Source organism: Dermacentor andersoni, chromosome 2, assembly GCF_023375885.2.
Source record: "Dermacentor andersoni chromosome 2, qqDerAnde1_hic_scaffold, whole genome shotgun sequence".
NCBI classification, from domain to species: Eukaryota; Metazoa; Arthropoda; class Arachnida; order Ixodida; family Ixodidae; genus Dermacentor; species Dermacentor andersoni.
This window is the reverse complement of record NC_092815.1, coordinates 170,808,986-170,834,187: the sequence shown is the minus strand read 5'-3', so window position 1 is coordinate 170,834,187 and position 25,202 is coordinate 170,808,986. Positions and strand designations below refer to the sequence as shown.

Sequence of the window (25,202 nt, the reverse complement as noted above, 5' to 3'; positions counted from 1 at the left end):
TCTCCGTACGTCAAAGTCCTGATATCGCTCAAGTTTCGCTGGCGATTTCGCTTCAAAATTGCGTTTACGTGCTTCTACAAGCGCATGGAATCATCTCAACGCAGGCCCAAGCATTAATTACCATCGCTTTTTCTTGGTTCGATGTTTTCCAAGAATCGCAAAGTAAACAGTGCGGTTTTCTTGTTGCAGTAACCATGCTAACTCAAGAAAACGAACTTAAGTACCAACGGTGCTCAAGCAGTATGCGAAATCCCGGCAAACCTGCGCAGTCGTTATCTGCAAAGGTGAATACATTGATATGAAAGCCATACGCCGAGTGGCGAAAGTTGACGAGCTGCGGTAAATATATTCTGAGGTCGCATCGGACAGCGTCCGTGCATAGTTGTGCACGACAGCCGCCTTTAGTACTTCTACGAAAATGGAACATCATCTCAAATAAACAGAGGGACACACACATATGTTAGCGTCTTGTTGGAAAACAGACTGGTTGAGTCCGTAGCCTATAGGGAGCACAAACTGAACTTGCCCTGCGTTCACGCATGTCGCTATATAAAAAAAAAATATAGTGCATATCCCGCGCGTGTTGGAGGCTAAATGAGTCGAAGCTTTGTTTGAGTTAGCGAGGTAAGAGTTGGGTTCTGCAACGCAGCCAACATGTGGTCTGTCACTAAGGACTTCCTTTAAAACGGAATCATTATTGATTTTAAAGTAACAGTTGCGTTTCGTATACCTCACTGAAATATATAACTTCGTTGCACGGTTTTTATAGCGAGTAATCCGTAATAGTAATTTCTCAAGGCACATTTTGCTGTCTCCACTTTGGAGGCCAGCTATTAGTTTGTACGGCTGTGGCGGGGAAAGCTAAATGACGTTGTACGGCAACGCGGCCTGTGTGGGAACCCCACAGCGGCCGTTTATCCAAGGCGTCGGCAATGAATCTGTATAAGAACCGTTAACCAGGAGGCGCTTAGCACTTCCGAGGAACGTGAGAAGCCACTGAATACAGCTTCGCTGTCTTTGATGTATGAGTTGCTCAGATTGGCATATACATGGCAAAGAAAGTTTCTACAGAGTGGGAAATATGGCTCAACGTATCAATACCGATATTGTTAACCCATCTACAAGGACGTTTACACATTTTTGTGCCGTGCCCAACAACTAGAAAACATACCGTATGAAACAGTGCGGCGGAATCAACTTCAGTTTTCGCGAGTAAAGTTGCGACACCTTGGGCGAGCGCTTTTCTTATGTAAAAACAAACAAAAACTGAACAATTGAAGCGAAAAGGACGGACGTCGCCAGGCAAGGATCCTTTCTTCGCCTTCGCACGTTGCTACTCTAACTAAAATCTCACCTGCTCTTAGCGTCTATAGGCCACAAAAAAGGGGCTCACGGTGTGAAAAGCGCGATGAGCAGGTAGGCAGTGCGTAATGAGCTTGAATGCTCTCTCGCGAAAGGCTTCGTTTGCCGTAAAACTTGCGTCTGCATGTCCCGCCTTCCGGGAAAAGTGTTGTAACCGTGTCAAAGGAATCGGCAGGGGGCAGCCGTGGCTGGCGACGGAAAACCGCCATATATTCGACGTTCACGCTGTCCCCACCGCCATGGACGTCCCTGCCGATCGCTTCCCGCATCGCCGAACGAGCACTATCGGATAACCGCCTTCACGTTCTGGCCGGCGGAAGAGCAGCATGAGGACAACGGTGAGATCCCCCTGCACTTGGAAACTGACATTCTTAATCACTTGAAATGTGCACCTGCAAATGGTTGCAAATAGCTGTAACATAGTTACCTTAACCACTTTCGCTCAAGGAATAACAAAAAAAGTTATGCTTTGTTCGTTCAGAGAAATTTGCTTGACTTCAATTATAAGAGGAAGCTTTAGCTCGCGCCGTCCCTTTTTCTCAAATAATTGTGAAACGCCGAAATGAGATCACAAACAACAGCTGAGCTGATTTGAACAAAATACGATGGTCAGTATAGGCTTGGACTGAAAACCTCAATGGTATGTTTACATAAGTAAGTAGTATTCTATTGGCACGTATGTTGCCAAAATTGTTCGACGCCGTTTAACAAATTCTTTACAGTCGGCACTATTAAGCTTGAATTCGGAATTATATAAGGCACAGCATGGTGGTAAACGTGGTGGCTGTACTGTATGTATGCACCAGAGAAAACCCGCGCTTGGTTGTTTCACTCATAATAAGCGAGAGAGCCAAGTTAACGAAAAATACCCGAAGAATGAAGGTGCGAAGACGGAAATGAATGCCTGTCACTACTGCAGTTGTCTCAGGGGGGCTTTGGAATGACGTTGCACCTGTGAAAGGTGCACCTCGACGTGGACTGAGGCAGTTCAACTTCTGGGACTGAGTGCAGGAAAACAGGCCCGTCGCAGCTAGTTAACTGAATAAACGAAACTGAGGAACATTGTGCTGAAGCAAGACGCAGGCAGCAGCGCTGTACGCGTGTGCCTTCTCAAGACCTTGCCACCCGTGCTTTTCAGTGAAGACGAAAGTTGGTAGTCAAGATGCACAGGACAGGCGTTTTTTTGCCATCTGATAACGCTTGAACGTATGTTGCTCGTTTCACATCAGCGACAATTCTGTGTGACAACTACATATTCCATGGATGGATGGATGGATGCAAAACTTTAATGAAGGTCCTGAGGTACGCGACTCAGCGCGCTGCGGGCCGCTCCCACGTTGGGACAGTCAAGCCATGCCCGACCGCCGCATCGTGGGCCCTCTGGACAGCCCATAGTTGCGCCCCGGCATCGGGGCTCTTGGTAGCGGAGAGCCACTTGTCCGCATTGATTTGTTCTGTGCCTCGTAACGAGGGGCAACGCCAGAGCATAATTTTTCTTTATGTGTACACCGCAGACACACGTGATTTTTGTCAACGTTTTAGAGGCGAGTGTCTCAAGTATTGCACGGTATACGAGGTGGCTTAAAAGGACTATATTCGTGCGTTAGATGTGCAAAACAAAGTTTTCTTGCTGTTATTTTCCCATTCATTCTTAAGCCTAGCATTAAATTTTTTTTCCTAAGTAATTACGCCTCTTTCTGATAGCTTAATCTTATTAGACCACTCCTCGAGTCAAACTGTTCCTAAAAGGGATTCTGCAACTCACCTTAACGAAGACTTAGTCAAAATGTTTTCGGGAGTTCTTAATAAGCCGCTTCCAAAGTTAGGTAACCGTGATTATCCATTTATGTTCTCAGCGATAGTTGATATATCTGCTGTTACTAAACGTGCTGACAATCTCTATTGCCATTCTTAATTTTGCTGTACCACAATTAGCTCTAAGTTCTTGAAAAGCACTTCCGCTTACAGTTACATCATACTAGCCAAAAATTTTCAGGGGTTACTCGATACAGGTATTTTACCCCATCAATGAAAGAATTGGAAGATAGTTCCTTCCACAAATATTGTTAAAAAAATTTAGCAACTAACTGTCACCCAATTTCGCTGACTAACACATGATGTAAACTGTTGGAACACAAAAACGATGCTGTTGTATTCAAAAAACCTTGCCGAATTCCTTGAAAATAACTCATTTTTCACACTTGCACAAAACATTTGCATAAGTAGGTCATGTATGGCTACGTCCGAGGTAAAATTAGCATTTTTCGCACTGCAGTGCATGAGCTTCCGAAAGACTGAAGAACTACATCAAACAATAGACAGAGTGCGAGAAAATAACGCCAGGTACTTGGGCGCCCTTTGTCTCACTATGCTCTACGAGAACAAGGACACTGCAAGGTGCTTCTATTTCAATCGCTCCATTATGTGGCATTCAAAACAGTTACGGGAAATTCCCTTGACTAGCAGTCACAAAATACTCCGGTAGGCTTAGAAAAATACATAGACGATAACGAAAAAAAAACACAGAAAAGAATTCTAACTGCATAGATATCTCGCTGCGGAAGCATGAAGTCGCGGGTTCGATCCACAGCAGCACTGGCCGCATTACGATGAGAGCGAAGTGCAAGAACATTCATGTACTTACGCTGGGCACACAACAAAGAAGCCCCGTACGGAGCCCTCCCCACCCACCTGCGGTGTCTCGCATAACCAGTGTGTTGCTTTTGTGTGTAAAATCTCCTGATTTGATTTTTTTTGACATCGCAGTGCAGTGACATGCTACCGATATAGCAGAATTTTTGAAGACCGCATAATATCGTAGTCTTACATAACACTCCAGATTCATGTGATGTGTCAACTAAGTAACTTTTGTAAAAGCTAAATTCACAAAATACCAGTGTAGCTTAGTATCCGAAGGACGCATCAAATCTGCCGCCTTTAATGCTGCATCCGCACAGTGAGTAAAGAAACTCTGGGCCCGTATCCTCAAAAATATCTTACGCTAGCCAATGCTGATACTGGATATATCATTACGGAAGCCATTTGCCAATGGCAAAGATTACTTACGAATGAGAGGCTTTGTGAATTAGGCCCCTGTTCTTGGATTGATTACCTTGGCGTGAGCGTTCTTGCTGATGTGTCGCTATTTTCATCAACTTAATAAAAGGAAGCTATTTGAAAGCGCAAAGTCCTGGGGACAGTACGTTGCTATGGGCTTGCCGTTTTAAGCGCATCAGATACCTCTGTATTCCCCATGCGTTTGGGTAGGGAAGTTGAAGTGGTCAAAAGTTAAAGCTACATCTTAATGGGCCGCGAAGATACGTCACGCTGGGCATTGGAAGCTCATACGGCTTCAAAAAGGCGATGCCTTCGAAAGTGTAATCGTACAAACCATCGCTTGCCCTCTTACGGTCTGCACAACCCCGGCTCCAACACGACCAGGCCCTTGCGACGGAAGCTGACTGAGTTACCAGTAGCTGCCTGCAACACTCGCGGTTCTTCATTCGCTTCACCATGCAATAGATGGACGGCTGACAGCTACTGCGGCAACTTTTGAGGTTGTGGTGAAATTACGGAACCCGCACTTCCTCAATGCCTTCGTTTGGAAGGTGACATAGACTTCCCGTCGTGCTGGACCAAGATAGCCATAGAGACACCCATAGGCACGTTTACCGAGAAGGGGAAGGGGGGGGGGGGGGAGGGCGCAAGAGAGACACGCCACTCAATCAAAAGTGGGGAGGCAAAATATACCATTGGGTACGAGTTGGGTATGAATTAGTGCGAGCTGCCTAAAGTACTTCTGAGTACTGACTGTACATGCCACATTTGCACCAACTTCTTTTCAAAGCGTTACTTTACGGCAAATACTTCAAGCTACTAAATGTAGCCGGTCAGTTCGCAAGGCACATTCATTTGGAACGAATTCTCAGGGCTACACTAGTTTTAAGACATCAACTTTCAAAGTGTCCCACGAAACGCATTGCAGTTACTTTTCGGCTTCAATGAATAAAACAGCGTTTCCTTTCAAAAAGTCAGTGGAACAACATCGCATTTTTACCGCCAGTTTGACAGCGCATATCTCGAAACCGATGCCACCCCCAGAATTCGTTCCAAGTCGTTATGATTTGCAAGCTCACTAGCAACAATTCGTAGATTGAAATATGTACGGTAAAGCAATCACTCAAAGAGGGAATTAGAGTAATTATGTGAGCATATATATATATATATATATATATATATACATAAGTCTGGCAGACAAAGCTACCGTTTAACGAAAAATAAGTCATGTTTACCACAATACCTACTGCATCAAATTTCTTAATATATGTACTTTGACCCTAATGACGGGACCCAAATTTCAAAATTTGTGTAACGTTGTTCCTGACAAGCACTATTATTGCAGTTCGCTTCTGCTTCAGTCTATGCTCTCACGGTTCCTAGCAGTTAATCTTTATAGCACTTTGCGTGAAGCACTCTGTAATGCGAAATTTCATTCTCTTGTCATCTGCATTTCAACATGTCGAGCGAACTTTCATTTCATTGCAGCACTGACGTCTTGTCTTTTTTTTTTGCATAGTGTAAGAACAAAATTTTTAATGACGTAATATAGCATTAGTTTCATTGTCAATAGTTATTAGATAACGAAATGTTTTCGTGTCCTTGCTTATCAAGCTACAAAAATGTACAACCCATAAACCTCACCCTGTTGTTCCTGTGTTGTTATCAAATGTATGGTTTTCGTCGTGGACGTATGCGTGTAGAATTTTTGCCAGGCTTCTTATACTTTGAAGCAAACCTTATCCACATTCTCTATGTGTGTTTGCGCTGACTTGGTTACGCGACAACAGCAATATACAGGCCGTTCGCAGGACAACAGCCGCTACTGTAACCTTGAAATTTCGAACAATCCTGGCTTGGCGGTGTCGTTTCAGCTCTTTCTAGCCGTTCTATACCTGTTCACTAGCCCGGCGACGGACGGATACATGTACCACGGACTCATGCATGGCCTACACGGGGGGCACGGAGCGTACGGAAACTACGGAGACTACTACGACCATTACGGAGACTACGGAGGAAACTGCGGATACCACCCGTGCTACGGCGCCTCCGGTATGAGGTACATGGGCCAAGCACCCGGCTTCACGGGACATATGCCAGGATATATGGGCCATGGTCCCGTGCTCGGCTACCACGGATAGGGTTTTCAATTAGGTGAACGTAATAAACTGTAAATAATTGGAGCTTGGAGGAATTGTTCTTTTAAAACAAGCGATTACGAGACAGGTGATACGGACGTTTAGGGCCACCTGTAGGCTTTCTACACAGCTGTGACTTAACAGGTAAGGTAAGAAGATAAGCGGCCATAAGGATGCCAAGAAGACGGAAACACGCTGATTGCGTTCGCAAGAGCGCTGGCAAACTTTCGTTAGAGTTGCATTCGAGCCTGCTGTTATGTTACTAAAAGAAACAAAAGTAAAACGTCTATGCCGGTCACGAAAGAAAAGGTAAGTATGAAATGCTTATGCGATATTGATAACATATGCAACAAAGCACTAAAAAGATTTGCCTTCTACTTAGAAAAAAAAATTACGTCGCCTTCAACTGTGTGGCTGCAAGCTTATTGCTCCATCGTGTTCCCAATCCTAAACTATACGCTTGCATTCTATGAGACCCACGGTTAAAAAAATAAAAATTGCCGAAGTGGAGCGCATTCAGCTCCTGACTGCTCAGTTTAGCTTCTCAGGTTACAGAAAATTATTATATGTTTCTGGTATGTTCAGCAAACTCAGATTGGTTCCGCTCCCCCGGCGTGCGTAGAACTGTAAGCCTCAATTTTTTTTTTCACTTGATGTTCCGTAACCAAACAGCTTTGCCTAATGCCACATATATTTCAGATGCTCCCCCCCCCCCCCCTCCTCACATGTCGTTGCTTATTTTTCATTCCAAAGTAGTACAATCACTGTTTACCCGCACAGAATCCTTTGAGAAATCATTCCTTCCACTTACGAGCGAAGAGTGGAATCGTCTACTTGAAAGCGTTGTTGAATGCCAATCACATGATTCCTTTGAAGAAGTGTTGCGAACCCACCTCATGTAACCCTCTCCTGCCTGGGAAGCATTGCTGACAGCAGTATTACGTAAATAAATAAATAAATAAATAAATAAATAAATAAAGAAATAAATAAATAAATAAATAAATAAATAACATTCCTCTACTGTTTTCTTTATTACCATTGTCCTCCTTGCTTCTGTTTACACGGCAAGAGCTGCGCGTATTTTCAACATGAACGCCTCTTCGAGCGCATAGTGGCGCTGAAGGACTGCAGGTGGCTTATTTCGCCGCTGACAAAGAGTCCCGAGATCCAGGGGTGTCAGGCCTGAGTCCCTTCGCAGTCCTAGGGTTGCGGGTCCGACTATCGGCTACATGATCTTGCAACGTACGCGATGGAGACGAAGTGCAAAACTGGTAGATTTAGTTGGACACTAAAATACCACGCCGGGCAGGAGTAAACGGGAAAGCGTTCCATAAAGGGTCCCTATCTTAACCCCCGCCCACCGTAAAAGTATGGGATGTCACTGATAATGTTCGTAGCTCTACCAGCTGCGCAAATTTCACTTACCTTTTGTCCATTCATAGGGTGAAATTTTCTTGGACTTGATTTTACTCGTGGCTTAAGCAGCATACTATAGACGAAGATTTCACCGCGCGTAAATGCTTCAAGATTAGCGATGTGCCGAAACTAGAATTTCGGTGGGGTCCTGCTAATGTATGCGAGTGCTCAGCGAAAAGCCGTCAAGCATGGCCTATAGACGTTTTATGCGCGAAAAATCCACCGCTGCTCTATGACCCAATAAAAGAATCACGGATCTCAGTATGGGACAAATATGATACTACTTTGCAAAACGGCGACTTCAAAATTACCAAAAAGAGCTAGCACCTCTCATCTGCCCCTATGCGCCCTGAATATAACCTCTGTAGAAAGACCTCAATCAGTGGGTCGCTTAAGTGAAGCACATTCACGTATGTGCTCGTCCATTTCAAGGTACATTTTCTTCCTTCGAAGCTGTTATCCACCGATGAAGACAAGGCACTTCTGAGAACTTCGAAAACCATCTCCAAACAACTGCAAAAGGCAGTATGCGCTTCGTTCTGCGCGAGGATATCGAATAAATTGTTAGGTGCGTAACGCAGGTCGGCACAAATTGTGGTGAGAGCTCGCTTCAGCGGTCATAGGAGGCAGTGCTCGTAAACGTATTGCAATGTTAGCTTGAGAGACTTTCAGATCTTACTGACCAAAAATGCATGAAATTCCGAAGTGATGGACAACGGTAGAACAAGGAATGCTCCTGGATAGAAGGTTTTGACAAGGGGATGGGTCTGCGACTGGACGGCAATCACTATAACTTGTCTGCATGGTCTTCATCAAAAAGGTTGCTGCACTGACCAAATCAAGCCTCCTTTTCGAGACGTTGGCTCCGCCGGCATTCGTTCTTCTAAACTTGTTCATCACTTCAAGCTTCCATCATGGTGTGAACTGTCTTGTATATGAAATGCCGAAAGCGGTATCTTAAGAGTGTGGTTACCGACGATGAGGATGAAGGATGCGGTTCACAAGAAATAACACAGGCCGAATTTATGTTGTACATATAAAGGTATGTTTTGATAATTTGATTTAGGAAAATAAGCTGCAACAGCAAAATATATGCTTTTTCCTGGACAGGGAACACGTGATTTCGCTGGAAACGTGTTGGGCTGGAACAGGTGCATGCTGCATGCTGATTCTGTCGTGTTAACCTTTTCGCTGCATTTAAGCTGAATGCATATAATGTAGTACCGCTATCGTTTGTTCTTACGACGCACTTGATTTGTACAATGCAAATGCCATATGGAAGCGTTGAATGTTATAAGTGCATTATATACCATATAATTCTTAGGGTGGAAATTTCCCCCATCAATAAGTTGAGCTATATATAGGCGGTTGTAATGCTAATGCTGTTATAACGAGAAAAAGTTCTACATAATGATTTCACAATTGAGCATGTCGTTTTATATTTCTGGCGTTAGATGTATATTTGCCAATAATTTATTTTGTGAGATATATAGTGGTATTTTCTTATTGTCGATTTGGGAGACAGAAGTCAGGATAATGATAAGACTCCAGCCGCATCCGGATGAATACATCTCGTATCGTATTATAAACATAAATATTTGGCGTTACTGCCACTAGAAATTTTTCACGACCAGCATACGTGATTGATGTTTGTTCTTCATTCAGCCTCTATGAAGTTGTCTTAAGGCATACGTAAACTCCTAGCGGTTTCCATAAAGTCCGCATATCACGAAGATGGCGGCATGTTGCAACCGGCGTCATCAGTGTGTCGGATGAAAAATGTCTGTAAATCAAAAATGTTAATAAAGTATGACGTCACGTCGGGCAGTGGAAAGGACGCCCATGTTTGGTGCTCCTCGGCGCGAATGTTTAAATTTCTTTTAAGGTGCGGCATCTGAACCGCTACGCAAAGCGTTATATTACAGCGAAACTGCATAGGGCTAGCCGATTCGTCCGTCCGTCCGTCCGTATGTCGGTCGCCTATACGCCGAAAACTCCTCCGGTGCAACCCCATGCGCATGCGCGGAAAAAAAAAGAGAGAAAGAGAGGCGCGCTATTAGCCAACACCACCTAGAGAGTACAAGGCCTCTTTACTCCGATCCATCACGGCACGCTACCTGGCACGACATTTCCGTTGACAAGGCGGGCCTGATAAAAGCGGTGACGTTAAAATCACTGTTGCCTACTCGAGAGAACCTCCATTAGATCCTATGGCACTCGGGCCAGGTAACATGGCGTCATGGATCGGAGTGAAAAAGCCTCGTGCTATCTAGGTGGTGTTGCATTAGCTGCGCCAGTAGTGACGTCGTTGCTCTCCGTCGCAGCCGAGCACGCTCAGCAGTTTCTTGCCGGCTAAGAAATGGGCAGGCCACGCGCCATGCGTACTCCTGAAGAGCAGGCAGTTTTCGATCAGCAAACGCCGCAAGCAGAACCGGGAGCGATCTCGTTCGTCTACGCCGTGCCGATGCTGCAGCCCGGGCACAAGAACAGGCTCGTGCAGCCGAACGCACGCAGCAACTGCGTACCGAGTATCCGGCAGCCTATACCAAGCCGTCGTTTAATGAGCCGTCGGGATTAACCCATTGATAAACACCGGGACCGCGCGTTTCAGCTTCGCTGGTTAACCATCTGTACGGAGTGCTTGGGCGGTCATTTTTTTTTAATTTAAAATAACATCTCGCTTCAGCTTACGCACGAGCACGTCTTTAAATCCGCTTTTTTATTACACCGTGAAAGCCGCAAACACATGCACAGGCAACCTATAGCGCATGGAAGGAACGGGAAAGCCAAACAGAGCGCCCTTCTATGCTTCTGTATCTTTCTTAATTAAAAATGGAAAGAAATGTGACAGGGGCGAACGAGATTTGAACGTGTCATAGTGGTTTCAGAAGGCAGTTCACTTTTATTCGCCAAGTATTATACAACTAGTACACATGATCGATCCAAATATTTATGCTTGAATGGATCAAAAGTGGTAAATTGTAGGCTTTTCAAAAGCCATGCAGTCTTATTAAGTGACTGGAAAGGGAAATTATGACAAGACTCCAAATAAGCTTAGGATACTGGAACACAGTACATGCTACGGTGATTTTGAGTGCGAACGTTATAATGTAGGTACAGACTGACAAAGGAAGTCTATAATATTATATTATGGAAAACATGGAAGGCGTGGCTTCCCTACCGAGCTATTGCTTCAGTGAAATTACAAGATCTAAAATGTGTTGGAAATATAGTTGCATAGTCAGTATGTGTAACCTATTGACAGGACAATTAGACAGCACAGCACAGCACCTTTTATCTAACCCACAAAAAACACTCAAAAGACGCAAGAACACATGAAAAACAACCTTTTGTAGAATGTAATGCGTTTAAACATACTTATCCTGCAGAAAATATTTGTAGCTGTAATAATTTCCTGATAACCATTCTTGAGGCCACTAATTTTGACAGTGCATTAGGAGGTATATTGTTGCATCCGTTTAACTTGCTATAGTGATCTTGGTAAAGTTGGTTATTTTCAAGCTTTTCTTGGTGTCAGAACAGTGAGAACGTGTTCCTTTCTTGTGCCTGATACTGATATTACTTGCCGTTGTGCCCAGATATTAAAGTAGCATACTTCAATATTTCCACACCTGCTTGCGTTACGCCAGCCCGCTGGGCTTTGAAACAAATAAACAAATAGATGAAGACCTTGTGAAAGCATTCAAAAACCACCATTAAGCAAGGTTCGAAATATATAAAATATTCTGTAATATTTCTAAGGACGGGTCGGCAGTATATGTGAATACTCGCTGAAACTCATTCACCATTCTTTTTCAGGCTTCGCACTCACTCACTTTCATACTAGCGTCTACTCACGCACTGACAGGCATTCACTCACGTTCGTACTCACTCGCACCAACATGCATTCATTCACACTCATGCCTAATCCCATTCACAAGTACTCACTCGCGGCCATACTCACATCAACTTACACCCTTCGTTACTCACGGTCATGCTTCACGCCTTTGAAAGAATGAGTGTACTCGTGAGTGATTATGTCAACATGGTCTTCTAAGCATTGAACGAGAAGAGAAGGAACAGAGAGGCCGGGTTATCGCGAGTCACAACCGCATAAAGCCAACAATGGCAATGTCTTTGTGACCGGCGGAATGGCGTTTCTCACTTGAGCACGGGGGTTTTGGTCAGTAGTTTTATCATGAATTCGTTTCGTGTATGTTGTCAATGTCTGTTGGCTTTATGCAGCTGTGACTTACGAAACCGGAGCCCTTCTGTTCCCTTTTCTTCTCGTTCATCACATAGCGAGGGTCCTGTCTCCGGTAGTTTTGACGCCTTCAGGTATGCGGAAGAAGGGACGTTCTACATCCGCCGCCAGGAAAGTGAGTAGTGAAGCTGGCTAACGCTCCCGAGGTTAACTCTAGTACACATAAATAAATACCCTGGGAAGTGGATGGAAAAACGGGCGCCGCAATAGCCAAATTGGTAAGAGCATCGCACGAGTGATTCGAAGACGTGGTTTCCTAACCCACCTGCGACCAGTTGTTTTTTGTCCAATTTCGTTTTCATTTATTTATAATTTCTACATTTCATTTGAATAAGCAAGTAATTCCGCCTGTGATATCCTTGTTGCCGTTGTCTGTTGGCATAATGTAGTTGTAAGTTATAAGCAAAGTGTCTTTTATCGAACGCTTAGCAGTTAGCAGGGTTGCGAGAAACTTCGGCAGCTAACAAACGCCTTGGCTGTGACTTCTAATAGCATATAACTCTTTCCAGTCTTCTATTACATGTCCGTACATAGTTTGCTTCTTTATAGACGCAATAACTCTACGCTGTTTGGCTAGAGTGTTGCGGGATGAGGAAGTCGCTTGCTCGCACAGTGCTCTCGCAATGCGTAGAGGGACGTTTCAAGAAGTGATGATTTGCACACGTAAAGTTTTCTACTGTACAATTTATTTCTACAAGTAGACACATTTTAGCCATGGTAGCCATGGCCGTGGCCGTAGCTGATGACTTTGTATCCGTACCCATGACCGTAGCCCCCGTGGCCGTATCCTCCATAGCCGCCGTGGCCGTAGCCACCGTAGCCACCATATCCGCCGTATCCGCCGTATCCACCGTAACCTCCGTATCCTCCATAACCACCGTGGCCGTATCCGCCGTATCCTCCGTAGCCACCGTATCTTCCGTAGCCGCCATATCCTCCGTAACCACCGCCGTAGCCTCCGTAGCCGCCGTAGCCGCCGTAACCACCATACCCTCCATGGTAGCCAGCCATCGCGACAGCGAAGGCAACGCAGAGGGTCAGCAGAGACAGCTGGAAAGGTGTCATATGTTTACTTAATTTCGAATCTACTCATGTATTTGGTTGCACTGGAAGTGTCGGCGCCTATCATCACCAGTTCCTCCATCACAATTTGCCGCCCGATGAAAAGCACGGAAATCAGGTTTTACGCCTATGTGTGACACAGCAGCGCCGAAAATAAAACAGCAAATGTCGGCAGTAAAACACTAGAGGGCGAGAGAAAATAGACAAAGAAACATTTATGATCAGTTCGGAGGTAAACTCAGCAGGGGCTCGAACAAATGAGAGCAACAGATAAAATTCACCAAGAATGTAGCTTACCAGAGTGATACAAGTGCGGGAATCGAACATATGCTATATCAAAAAGAAAAGCAGAAATAAGAATCGGGAGGTGGACCTAAGTCACCAAGCAAGGAAGGAGGAGGCAGTACCCAAACTGCCGTGGAACACGTTCTTCAAACTGCTGCTTTGTCAAAAAATAAAAATAACTTCGTGCGGTTTTTAATCCACTCATGCACGTCGCTGTTTTATGAGCTATGTAGCGTCCTTGGTAAATACAAGTAAAGAAGCGAGCGCTCTGTTTACTGAGCTGATCAATGTTGGTAAAATCATTTGAGTACGGAAATACAAACTGAACGCCAGCGGGACGCAAATACCTAAAGTCACTGATCAACTTGGTGTTCAGCTAAGCACGCCACTCGTAACAGAATCACCACGTTTTATAGCGACGCTCTCTACATTCTCACCGCATCGAGTCACGATCCATAAACCACTTCATTCACTACAACGGCGGCGATGTGTGCAGGTATCATTAGCCGCAGCGAAACGCGTTCGAAATGGAGCACGATCACTGACATTAAGACGTGGTTTCTGAGCAATCAGGTTCAATGGTTGACGCGCTTCGGACTACATTGTAAACTATTTTAACTACAACACCCGAGTCGAGTGTTCGCGTTCTGATGTCTCACGTGAGATTCATGCAATCAGGGATGATGTGCGACTTACTTCGTGGCATCGGGACTGTGCTTAATTTCTTCTTTTTTAAATTTTTACTTGCCATACAGATGAGCGCGTTAAGGCTGCAAGTGGATTATAACAAAGAGTGTCTGCTCGTTCCGGTCCTGTTCAATACGTATAGAAGCTCACGTTCTGCCTCGCCCCTGTTGTCGGAGAAGTCAGTGACTTTGGCGGCACCAGATGCATGACTGAACAATAAACACCTAATTTCTGGTTTGCTGGTCTCGTAAATGTCGATTTGAAGATCATAAATATATGCATCCGAGGTTAGAAATGCAGATATGGGTTTCAGTGTCGAAACCCTTGATCTCAAAGAAAACAAAGTTTGCTGCACTAGAGGCCATATTCCGATAAACATCGATTTCGGCACTCGTCTGTACAGTACGCTATGTATATACTCTCCCCGAGCTATTATATGAGTTTTATCTTACCAGGGCCTTCATGTTTCTCCCGTGTATAGCTGGCGGATGGCGCGTGTTATCCGATAGCGTCCTTTGCACTGCAGGCAAAGATCAGTCGGTGTGTTCACATGGACCTGCAGCGCCCATATATATATGCCAGTCCCCAGCACTATGTCTCGCGTACCCCTTTCCTGTCGAAACGAGACAGCTTACGTCACACCCTCCCATAGAACCTGAGAAAGAGGGGGGCATAACCGCACTTTTGCGGCTAGACTGAAAAAATGCGCGCGGAAGCATTTTGCTACCACGTCAATGGATTTCATTTCTTTTCCATTTTGCTCGTCCGTCCTATTTCTCTGCCTAGTACACGGTGTTCGCACGCCGACTAGCTGAAAAAAACAATGTGAAAAGGAAAAGTAGTGGTAAGGTATCCATATCCCCGCCAGCACAGAACTGACAGTCGTAATTGCGCAGTTGCTTAGAAGCATAAAGAACGGCATTTGTTACAACGCGGCCCTCTCACATTTCGAACCGAACACCGGGAACCGAACGAGTTGCGTTAACCTTGTCCCCCCCTTCTCCGGTTCTGCTGGGGCCTCTCAGGATATCGGTGTCGGGCGCGCCGCACAGCTGGGCGTCGTGGCCGATGGCCCGTTAAAGAATTCGCAGCCCCGCTATGGCCGCGCCCTCATTGTTCTCAAATCATGGACACCGTCGACTGCTCGGCGCGCGCCGTGCGCCTTCACACGCCACCGGTTTTCAATCGCCTATATATCGCCCGGGACTGTGAAACTGGAAGTAGAAGAATAAAACACAGCCGTTTTTTTTTTCTTTCAAGGTGGGCAGCGTGCGTTCACGGTGCAGTTTGTTGGTGGGCGATGTTGGTAAGCGCTTCGAACAAAGCTGCCGAATAAATATGCGGAGGACGTACTTGCTGCTTGTTTTCCCCGAAATACGTTGATCGGTTCAGTGAAGTTCTGTCGAGATATTGCGATTACGCTTCTGTCAGCTTGGCCATCGGTGGGCGACTGCTGAAATTGTGCCCGGGGTGCCGCCTGCAGGGTTCCCCAAAGGACCAGCTGCTGCTTGCTCCAGTTTACCAAATTAAATTCCTCTGTGCAGTAGATGATCAACCTATCGTGACAATGTGCGTGAACGGCATTCAGTATATGCGCGCTAGTTGCTCTCATATATGGACAGATCTTAAGAGACCTGGAGGCAGTGGGACGAGGGTGTATGAAAGACATACGCATACGCACACACACACATGCAGACGAACAAGCATGAACAAACCTACCAGCACAATTACACAAACACGTACACACGAGCGTACTTACATAGACACGCACATACACGGTTACACACATACGGAGACTTACACGCGCAGCACACACGTGCATGCAGAAACACACATGCTTATACAAGCACACACATACACAGAAACCGGCTAACAGGCATATGCAGACACTTAAAGAAACGCACACACACACACATGCACTGACATAGGTATGCAGTTAAAAGCCGCGAAACATAGAGCCATACACAAACGGACACCCGCGCACAGACATGCGCACACACTAGCACATATACACGGACACAGACGTACACACACACACACACTACTACTGACGCACACGCACGTGCACAAGCGCAAATAATTGAACACTTGCACGCACAAGCACGCACAAGCTCGCACGTGTACGCACACGCACAGGAAAAGACATGCGTACGCACTCACAGAAACCCACACGTACACAGGCACCGACATTACACACACACACTCATACAGACACTCACGAACGTGCACATAGATGCACACACATGCACGCGCACAAACATGCACTTGTACATTCACGCGCATGGACTCACAGACACGCACACAAGCACATGCTAAACATGCACAAGCACGCATTTGAGTACGCACACATATGCCTTCGCATACACACACACACATGCATGCATACACGCACACCTACTTTCACATGACCACACACACACATAAACTGTATAGACATACGCACGTACTCCCACACACGGGCCCAGACATGTGTACACGCGCACACACATGCACGAACATACGAGCACACTCTCGCACAGACGCACGCATACACACGTGCATAAATATATATACATTCACACAAACACACCCATACAAGTACGCATCCTTATACATGCGCTATGCGTGTTTGCTGCCCGCGTTGTCCCGTTTGTAGCGCTATTTAGTTCGAAGATACTTGTACATGCACGTACACACACGCATGCACGCACACGACAGACAAACAGACGCACGAAGTGACAAGCAAACATACGCGTGTACACATGCACGCTGATGCATGTAAATATGGCACAACAAAACCTTGCATTGCGAATAAGTTCCATAAGCTAGTTTGTACTGCCTGGTAAAGATGCAGGGCGCGCGCTAGTTCTTCCATGGGGCGCGCATGAACATTGTTAATATATATATATATATATATATATATATATATATATATATATATATATATATATATATATATATATATATATAGAGAGAGAGAGAGAGAGAGAGAGAGAGAACGAGGAGAAAGGGAACCGAGGGGCCCTATTTTTATTAATCATGTTATAAGAAGCAAATAAACAAAGACACCAAGGACAACACAGGGAAATTTTCTTGTACTTATTAATTGGATTAAAGTGCCATAAATTATAGATTAATGGAAATCAAAGTGGATGAAAAAAGAACCGGCCGCATGTGAGATACGAGCCCCACGTCAATTGAGCCCCGCCAATTGAGCTACCGCGGCGCCGTTTCCCCATCCACTTCCTGGCGCATTTATGTTTTACTGCTAGAAATAACCCTGGAAGTTTTAGCCAGCGCCACCCCTCACAAACCTAGGCGGCGGGCGTGGAGCATCCACTCTGCGGCAGGCTACACGAGTACGTGATCTACTTGGGTGACGGCAACTGGTCAATAAACCCACGATTAATGCGAAGACGTAGGTTCGTATCCCACCTGCGGCCAGTTATTTTTTCATCCAATTTCGTTCTCATTAAGGTATAATTTCTTCAATTCAATAAGTAATTACAAGTAAATTCTCCTATATTGTCCTTGGTATCTTTGTTGGCTTCTTATGATATATATATATATATATATATATATATATATATATATATATATATATATATATATATAGAGAGAGAGAGAGAGAGAGAGAGAGAGAGAGAGAGAAGCTTTATTAGACTGAAAAAGATATTAAAGAGGTGTGATCGGAGCCCCTTCGTTCAGGGCTCCACTGGCCTTTCCGGCCTGCCTGATCTGGCCAATGTAAGCTGTCAGCTAGTTTTAGCCGAGCGTCGCCTAAGGTACGCTTCGCTGACTTTCACGCCCTGAGACACTACCGCCGAATGCGTTGATTTCACATTGTCGATAAGCGTGTCCACTAAGCGTGCCCACTAAGCGTGTCCACTAAGAAGCTGCACAGCGGCGCCAATTCCACTGTCGACATGACCTTTATGCGCACGCGCACTAGTGTTTTCGCCGAACTGCTTTATCCACGTTGTTACAAGATTCGAGTTTCAGTGGGGCAGACCATAAACGGTCAGCTAAAACTGCCTACTTTCCTTTGCAGCATACCATGGCCGCGATTTTCGTAGCGATGCCTTCCACGCGATATTGTGTCACTCTTGCCAGTATGAAAATTAGGCCGTTCACGGGCAGCTGATCCTGTTCATAATGTGGGTGGATCGTCGCTCTGAGCACTGCCGAAGCGCGAAAAGCGGGAAAGGAAATGGCATAAGTGCATAAGTACAGGATCTTTAATATATAAACGGCAACCACTGTGGTGCTTCCAGTCAGGTTCCTGGATTATAGGTCGATTGTTTTACTCCCTCAGAAGGCATAACAGCAAACTGCCTTAGGTGGTTTTCTCTTTTGCAGGATGCATTCGTTTATCGTAACAGCTGAGCTCTGTAGTTCAGTAAGGCAATTGTTCCTCAGTGCGGATACGCTAGGACCCATCCGTAGTAGATGAGGAGCTGTGCCGAATTTACCTGCGTGGTAAGTTTCGCTGCAATAAAATAACAAGGTATTGGGTTCTGAACGCCGACATGACGGCCGTGCCAATACGCAAACGGCGGGATGCCACGAGTTGCCCACGTGAAGGCAAATGAGGGAGGGGGTCGTAACCTTCATTCAGGCAGTAGGCATATGTACATTACGGCCTTTCGCGGAAGAGTACAGGATATGGAAACAATAAACTGAGACTGTGAAAGTGCTCATCATGACGAGCCCTGTCCTTTTTTTTTTCTTTGCTTCTTCTGAATATGTTGAGATATTGCTCTCTTATAAGAAAGAGGACGTCAATTCTGCCTCCCTCCGCTTTCTCAAAATAATTGCAATTCTTTGTTTCGTCCGCATGTTAGTTATGACGACACTTCTCCCACTTCGACTACAGATTTCAATTTCCTCGCTTGTAGTGGCGCCATCTCACGCCATCTGCAGTGACACGCTGTACTTGACTGGTAACTGAAAGAAAGGTACTTGGTGGTCGAGAGCGACTTTATGTCTCAGGTCAAGAACCGCTAACCGAATGCCGCGCTGTTCGCCGTACCATCAATAATTATCATGCTTGAGCGAAAGACCTGACGTGATTTAACCGCACACTCTGCGGAGTGCTCTACACGCACTCCCTCTCCGATCATTCATATCAGTACTTGGTTCGACCATTCGTCGCCTATGCTCATGTTAACGCGATACAAGCTAATACAGGCTCCTTCATTCTATTTTCTGGTATAGTAACGCGGAACCTCCTTGCACTTTTGACACTAGTCTCCGTTCCGTCCGGATGTCTCCAAATACAACCTGTGTCGGAACTCGCTCAGGGCGTTGAAGAAAGTCCACTCGCACGATCACGTGCTTCTGCGACGCAAGGCCTTCATAAAGATCTGCGTGACTCTTCGATAAGATTGTTAAGGCCTTCTCAGTTGGCTCACCCAGTGCGGCTCTAAATTCTGCCTCAGTCTCCAGTCCTGTTTTCTAAGCTTGTTGCAAGATAATACGACCCTTACTGGGTCTTCCAATCCACGACGCTTGTTAATTACATCGTAGAGTCACTGACACCTGCTTCCCGCACCCGCTCTTGCGAACACGAGACGGTTCACGTAAGTAGCTTCAAGCCCTGTCATGACTTCATCAATGTCTGGTCGCCCTCCGTGACTACGATGGCTCCTCATCGCCGCTGGGGCCATTGCAACCAGGAATACGAAGTCGCAGGCTCTGCTCTGCGAACGCTAGGGCGCGAGACTCAGCGTGCTATGCTGCCGTTTCTGAAATGTGTTGCTGGTAGTGAGATAACTGAAAACAAACGCGCACGGTCAACCCAATGTTGGAATATAATGACGCCAATCTTCTTTCAGCTTATAAAGAAACGTCGAAACTTACGCTTACGTCTTAGTCAATATGTGGAAAGCCTGCAAGTGGGCTTCTCCACCCAACTTTTTTGACCTAGCCAGATGTTGAACCTCTGTCTGGAATTGTGAGTAAGGTGTCAACAAGTGGGCTGGTGACGCAATTCCTGCAGACCTTTCTTCCCCTCCACCGTCCGAGCAGTCAAAACGCTTGTCTGAGCTCGAACAGTGCTGGAACGCGGCCATCTTGGTTAAGATAAGTGATGGGGGGGAAGTCTGCTTACAAACTGTCGCACAATGTCGACTGATCTATTTATTTCCGTATTACGTATTAGTAGCTCGACGGGGAGGAACCTTACGATGTATTCGAGTTTAAGGTGGTAGAGGCTTCGAAATTGATCAGTATCAGAACAGCGTGGTTGGGAACGTTCTATCAGCTTGTAGCTGTGTGCAGAAAGAACGATGTGGGTGTAGAAACAACTGCAAGTGGCGTGAGGCTGTGGAGGGAAACGCGACGAGCTTAGCTTACGGAGTTGGTGGCCGCTTCGAGGGTATGCGAATGAAATCGCTGGTGGAAGAGACATATGCATGTGTCTCACAGTATTGCGGTATACGCCTGTGTGAACAAGCTTCTGCAATCCTGAGTGTCTCTCCAAAGAGAAATTACACGGTGGCGCTGCAATCTTGAAGTGCTACCGTGCGCTATACCACCGCAAGTTGCTTCCATCATTCACATGAGTGTCGCCGGGCGTTTTACAACGTTCTAGTATCTCAGGGATGAGAAGTAAACGTCAGGAACACTTGTCCTAGTATTCGCTTTATCAAAAAAGGAAGAAAAAATAGAAGAATAGAGACAGAAAAAATTCACGAAAAGTGGCTTCAGCACATTGCCAGTCCGTTTAATGCAGCGCAGAAGATCCGTCAGTAGTAGTCGAGTGCTCCTAAGCCGCCAAGCCCGTAGCCGCCAAGCCCGTAGCCGCCAAAGCCCCCCGCCAAACCGTATGCGCCGTAGAGGCCATCTGCGCCGTAACCTCCGTAGCCGCCGTATCCTCCATAGCCATTATATGGCCCTAAGCCGTATCCGTAACCGTAGCCAGCCAGCAGGACAGCAGCCGCAAAGCAGAGAGTGATCAGGGACAGCTGAAAATAAACAAATAAAATAAACGCCAAGATGACCACACGTCATCCCTTAAAATGACGAGCAACAAAAATACTACATAATGTTAAGTTGTTGAAGCGGCAAAAGGACCGCTTTTGACCGAGAGCGCAAGCGAGAGAGAGAGAGAGGAAATGCAGTCATGTTAGCCAGAAGAAAAGACCGGTTTGCTACCCATCAGTACAGGAAAGAAAAAACTTGAAGGACGCTTAATCTTTGCCTTTAAGAGTGGAACGCGATAAATTTCAATGATCTCTGACTGTTTGTCACGCTTCCCGGCAACCGCTGCTTTCTTGCGGATGCGTGGAGGCAAGCACGATGGTGTTGTTGCAAGGAATCGAGCGGGCCGCGCCGCTCGCAAAAGGGGTTTTTGTTTGAGTTTCTGCGTAACAGAATTACGTTTTCTGGAATATTCAAACTAAACTTCGATGCCATCATATCTGTAGGTTGTGTTCAGGTCGCACCTTAACCCGCCGTGGTTGCTCAGTGGCTATGGTGTTGGGCTGCTGAGCACGAGGACGCGGGATCGAATCCCGGCCACGGCGGCCGCATTTCGATGGGGGCGAAATGCGAGAACACCCGTGTACTTAGATTTAGGTGCACGTTAAAGATCCCCAGGTGGTCGAAATTTCCGGAGTCCTCCACTACGGCGTGCCTCATAATCAGAAAGTGGTTTTGGCACGTGAAACCCCATAATTTAATTTTTAAGGTAGTACCTTACGATTTTTCTACGAATTTTACTTTGAGGAATTCAATTAGTTCAGTAGCGCCTCTGCGCCACGCGGAGGGCCTGCGTGGTTGTGGTTCGGAATTATTTTTCGCCGAACGACGTCCGACACCGACATAGGATATCTTGCAACACGGGGCCCTTAAAGCTAGCGCGTTAAAACAGACTGGATGGCATAAAAATGAGTAACGATACGGAAGTCACCCCACTAGGATATTTAAATCATTGGTCATCAGAGCAGACACAACGTACACTTTATCAGTAGCTGCGGGCACACTGCGGTGTCAGCGAAAATGATTACGCCGACGAATCGGTCCATTCTGAGCACAACAGGCGTATATGTGTGCCAGTTCTATATTCTCGTGAACAGAAGCAGCAACTACACCTCGCTCCACGGCGCGTGTTTGTACGAAAATAAACACGAGAATGTCCACATGAAAGAATGGAAATGTGTTGGAGAGCCCATGGCCTTCGCAATCAATGACTGGCAGTTTACCGATACCTTTAAAAAGAAAGCATACAATGAGTGCATGCTACCAATACTAACATATAGGATTGAAACCCGGAGATTAAGGAGCTTGAGAAGAAGGAATGTAGGGGTTGTCCAGCGAGTGTCGTAGAAATAAAATAGGGCCGGCTGTATGAGGGATGCAGCCGCAGTGCATGTGGTACGTGAAACATCTTGTATACCCACTACGCGTCATAATGAGCTCTCTCAAACACGGGTACTTCAGTTCGGCTCGACAAACGTACTGCCAAGCCGTGCCTCTCTGAACGCCATCCACCAGCCTAGATTTAGCTCCGATTGCGTCACGCGTGGCGTGACGCACACGAGAGACCGCGTAGTGGTTTGTTTCCTCTACACAACGATACCAAATTAAAGCGCAGGGCATTTATTCACGTATTACAAAGCTTGCATGTTTGACTTATGATACAGCTTGTGGGTGTGCTCGCTCCCTGTCCTTAGTGGGCCCGCCGCGGTCAAAGGCGACGGGATCAAATTGGCACCCCTCTGTGTGGCTGCCCGTCTCTCTTCATGCCGCCATTTGTGGACCGTACGTGTCGAACGCAGGGTGGCCATAACCGAGCAAACGTGAATGTTCACCAAGATTGCACAATTGTAGGCCTTATACGTCCTGATAAGCACAGGCTTGAGTTTGAGAAATTATACCTACTAGTGAGCTCTGTCAAATGCACAGTTGAGTAATGGTTTCTTTATTTTGCACAACGATATCAAAGTAAGACGCGTTAGTAGCTCGGCTGCAATGATATAAGCGACAATAGTATAACATGTCTTCGTTACATGCGCTTATAGCAAGTGACCTCATAGACTGATATTAAAGACGTTTCACGCCAAAATTATGGCGTAAGTTATAATAGTGAAATGGGTTGCTGTACAAAACGAACTAAGATTGAGGTGCTACTTTCATGGCTAAAAGTTGAGCAATCTTTCTTTTTGTCTGACAAACAAATGCGAGAACACTAGCGTATACCTGTCAATCCCGATTTAGCATCGCCTGTAACGTCGGTTTAACGCGATGGTGTTCATTATTATAGAAATATAGCAGACATAGAACTTGGTTGTTCAACCGAAAGACCCAAAAGCAACTAGCTTTACTAGATGACGCCACTGCGAATGCCCAGAAATGGCTCTGCGAATTTCAATCGTTAATTTGTCACGCTTGCACACCGCGGTGCTCTGACCCCATTAGAGCACTATGTGCTACCACTGTCGCTACGTTGGTTTAATTTCTGCTGTCATGCCCCAGCACAGGCATGCAGTGACGTCCTCAGCATTGTTCTACTGTATGTGTATCCGCAAATATTTATAGCGCTCTGGTAGAAAGCTGCAAAAGCAACAAAACTGGTTAATTTTAGTGTTACATTTCGCGTTTACTTTAGCTACAAAGTATTTTGTCTTAGACCAATAAGAACAGCTTTTCCATTCAAACTGGCGCCCCCGCAGTGATAATGCTGAACACTGCCACGTTGTTTTATGGCAACAGTATTACGTGGAAGTATCTCTCTATATTCCGTACAGCCTGGACGTCCAAGATTGCCTTGGGCGTTCGTGGATGTTTAATTGTCAGCGAAGACCAAACGTTAACAGTAACTTCGCTGGAGTGTCTAGCGTCAAGCGAGATTTCGCAAGACCACAATGATCGACAGGGCCCTGCGAAACCAGGCATATTTTGAAAGGTCCGTGCGACCGAGGAAACACCGCGGTACTCACCGAAAATTTCGTAGACGTCACCGTGCTTTAACGAGAGCCTCTCCCAAAGCTGACTGGAGCGACTTTGTTAGCATTTTACGTTCTTTTAAGCATAAAAGAAAAAAAAGTAAATTTCACAAGCCAGACCTAATGTTGAGGAAAATGCTGTTTTCGATGACGTCACAAAGGTCATCCTATACTCTTGTAACTAACAACACCCTTCGAACCACTCGCATAGAGTTTCGTAACAGAACCCCTTTATCGTTAAGCCTTACCACGGTCTTCATGTTCCCGCCTGAGGAGTGCGGCCGACGTGTGTTATCCGAGAGGGCGCAGTGCGCGGTGCGAGAGCGAATCAGGAGGCGTCTTCAAAGGCGATGGCGGTTGAGCTAGCCCGCGCCTATATACCGGTTCCCATGCTCAGCACGCCGCTCTCCCTCCAAGCAATATACGCGGAAACATATTTGCCGCTCCGGTGTTGGCCGGCCAGCTTATATTCTGTGGGCGGCCCGCAGAAAGAGAACAGTTCTTAAAAGGAGACGCGGCGCCGTCACGAGAATACTGAGATAGAAGACGGTTTTCGCGCTTTGCTTGCGCGTCGCCCCCCCCGCCCCTCCAAGAACGGACGCTTATAGAAGAAGAGAATCACGACAAGCGTCTTTCGCCTTCTCACTCTTGTCGCATCAATCGTCACGCTTTTGACGAGAACGGACTCTCGCACAGCGCCGCCCTGAAAAGCCGAACGCAGCTGCACCCCCCCCCCCCCCCGAGCCACATTGGCTGCGCTGACTGGCCTTCAGCTGCGCTGTCCGTTGAGGCGCTGTCGCTGCGGCGCTGGCCCGTGACGAACGTTCGGAAAAGCCGCGCCGCACCGCTTTAGACGGATAACGGTCAATCCCCGCACTCGCGTTCGTTTGCGTGTAAGGAAAAAAAAAAGATAACGCGGCGAAGGCTTGGCGGTCTTTAAAGACCTCGTTTTAAGACCATACCTTTCGGACAGCGTTTGGGGTCTTTTTAGACTAGACGTCT

At 46.2% G+C, this 25,202-nt stretch overlaps 1 protein-coding gene and 2 long non-coding RNA genes across 3 annotated transcripts; 1 reads left to right on the top strand and 2 right to left on the bottom strand.

Moving 5' to 3' along the window:
• The first annotated feature begins 1,483 nt into the window (after nucleotides 1-1,483).
• LOC126540449 (uncharacterized) lies at nucleotides 1,484-6,602 on the top strand. Its single transcript, XR_011892593.1, has 2 exons — nucleotides 1,484-1,700; nucleotides 6,294-6,602. It is a non-coding gene; the product is annotated as an uncharacterized lncRNA (long non-coding RNA).
• A 6,324-nt stretch (nucleotides 6,603-12,926) lies between these two features.
• On the bottom strand, nucleotides 12,927-14,797 carry LOC126540445 (uncharacterized). The gene is made up of 2 exons (XM_050187261.2): nucleotides 14,724-14,797; nucleotides 12,927-13,287 (listed from the first exon to the last, which is right to left on the bottom strand). Exons 1-2 carry the CDS (start codon nucleotides 14,733-14,735, stop codon nucleotides 12,946-12,948), a joined length of 354 nt encoding a protein of 117 aa, XP_050043218.1. The 5' UTR covers nucleotides 14,736-14,797; the 3' UTR covers nucleotides 12,927-12,945.
• A 6,079-nt stretch (nucleotides 14,798-20,876) lies between these two features.
• On the bottom strand, nucleotides 20,877-24,765 carry LOC126540450 (uncharacterized). The gene is made up of 2 exons (XR_011892592.1): nucleotides 24,449-24,765; nucleotides 20,877-21,218 (listed from the first exon to the last, which is right to left on the bottom strand). It is a non-coding gene; the product is annotated as an uncharacterized lncRNA (long non-coding RNA).
• Between the last annotated feature and the right edge of the window lie 437 nt (nucleotides 24,766-25,202).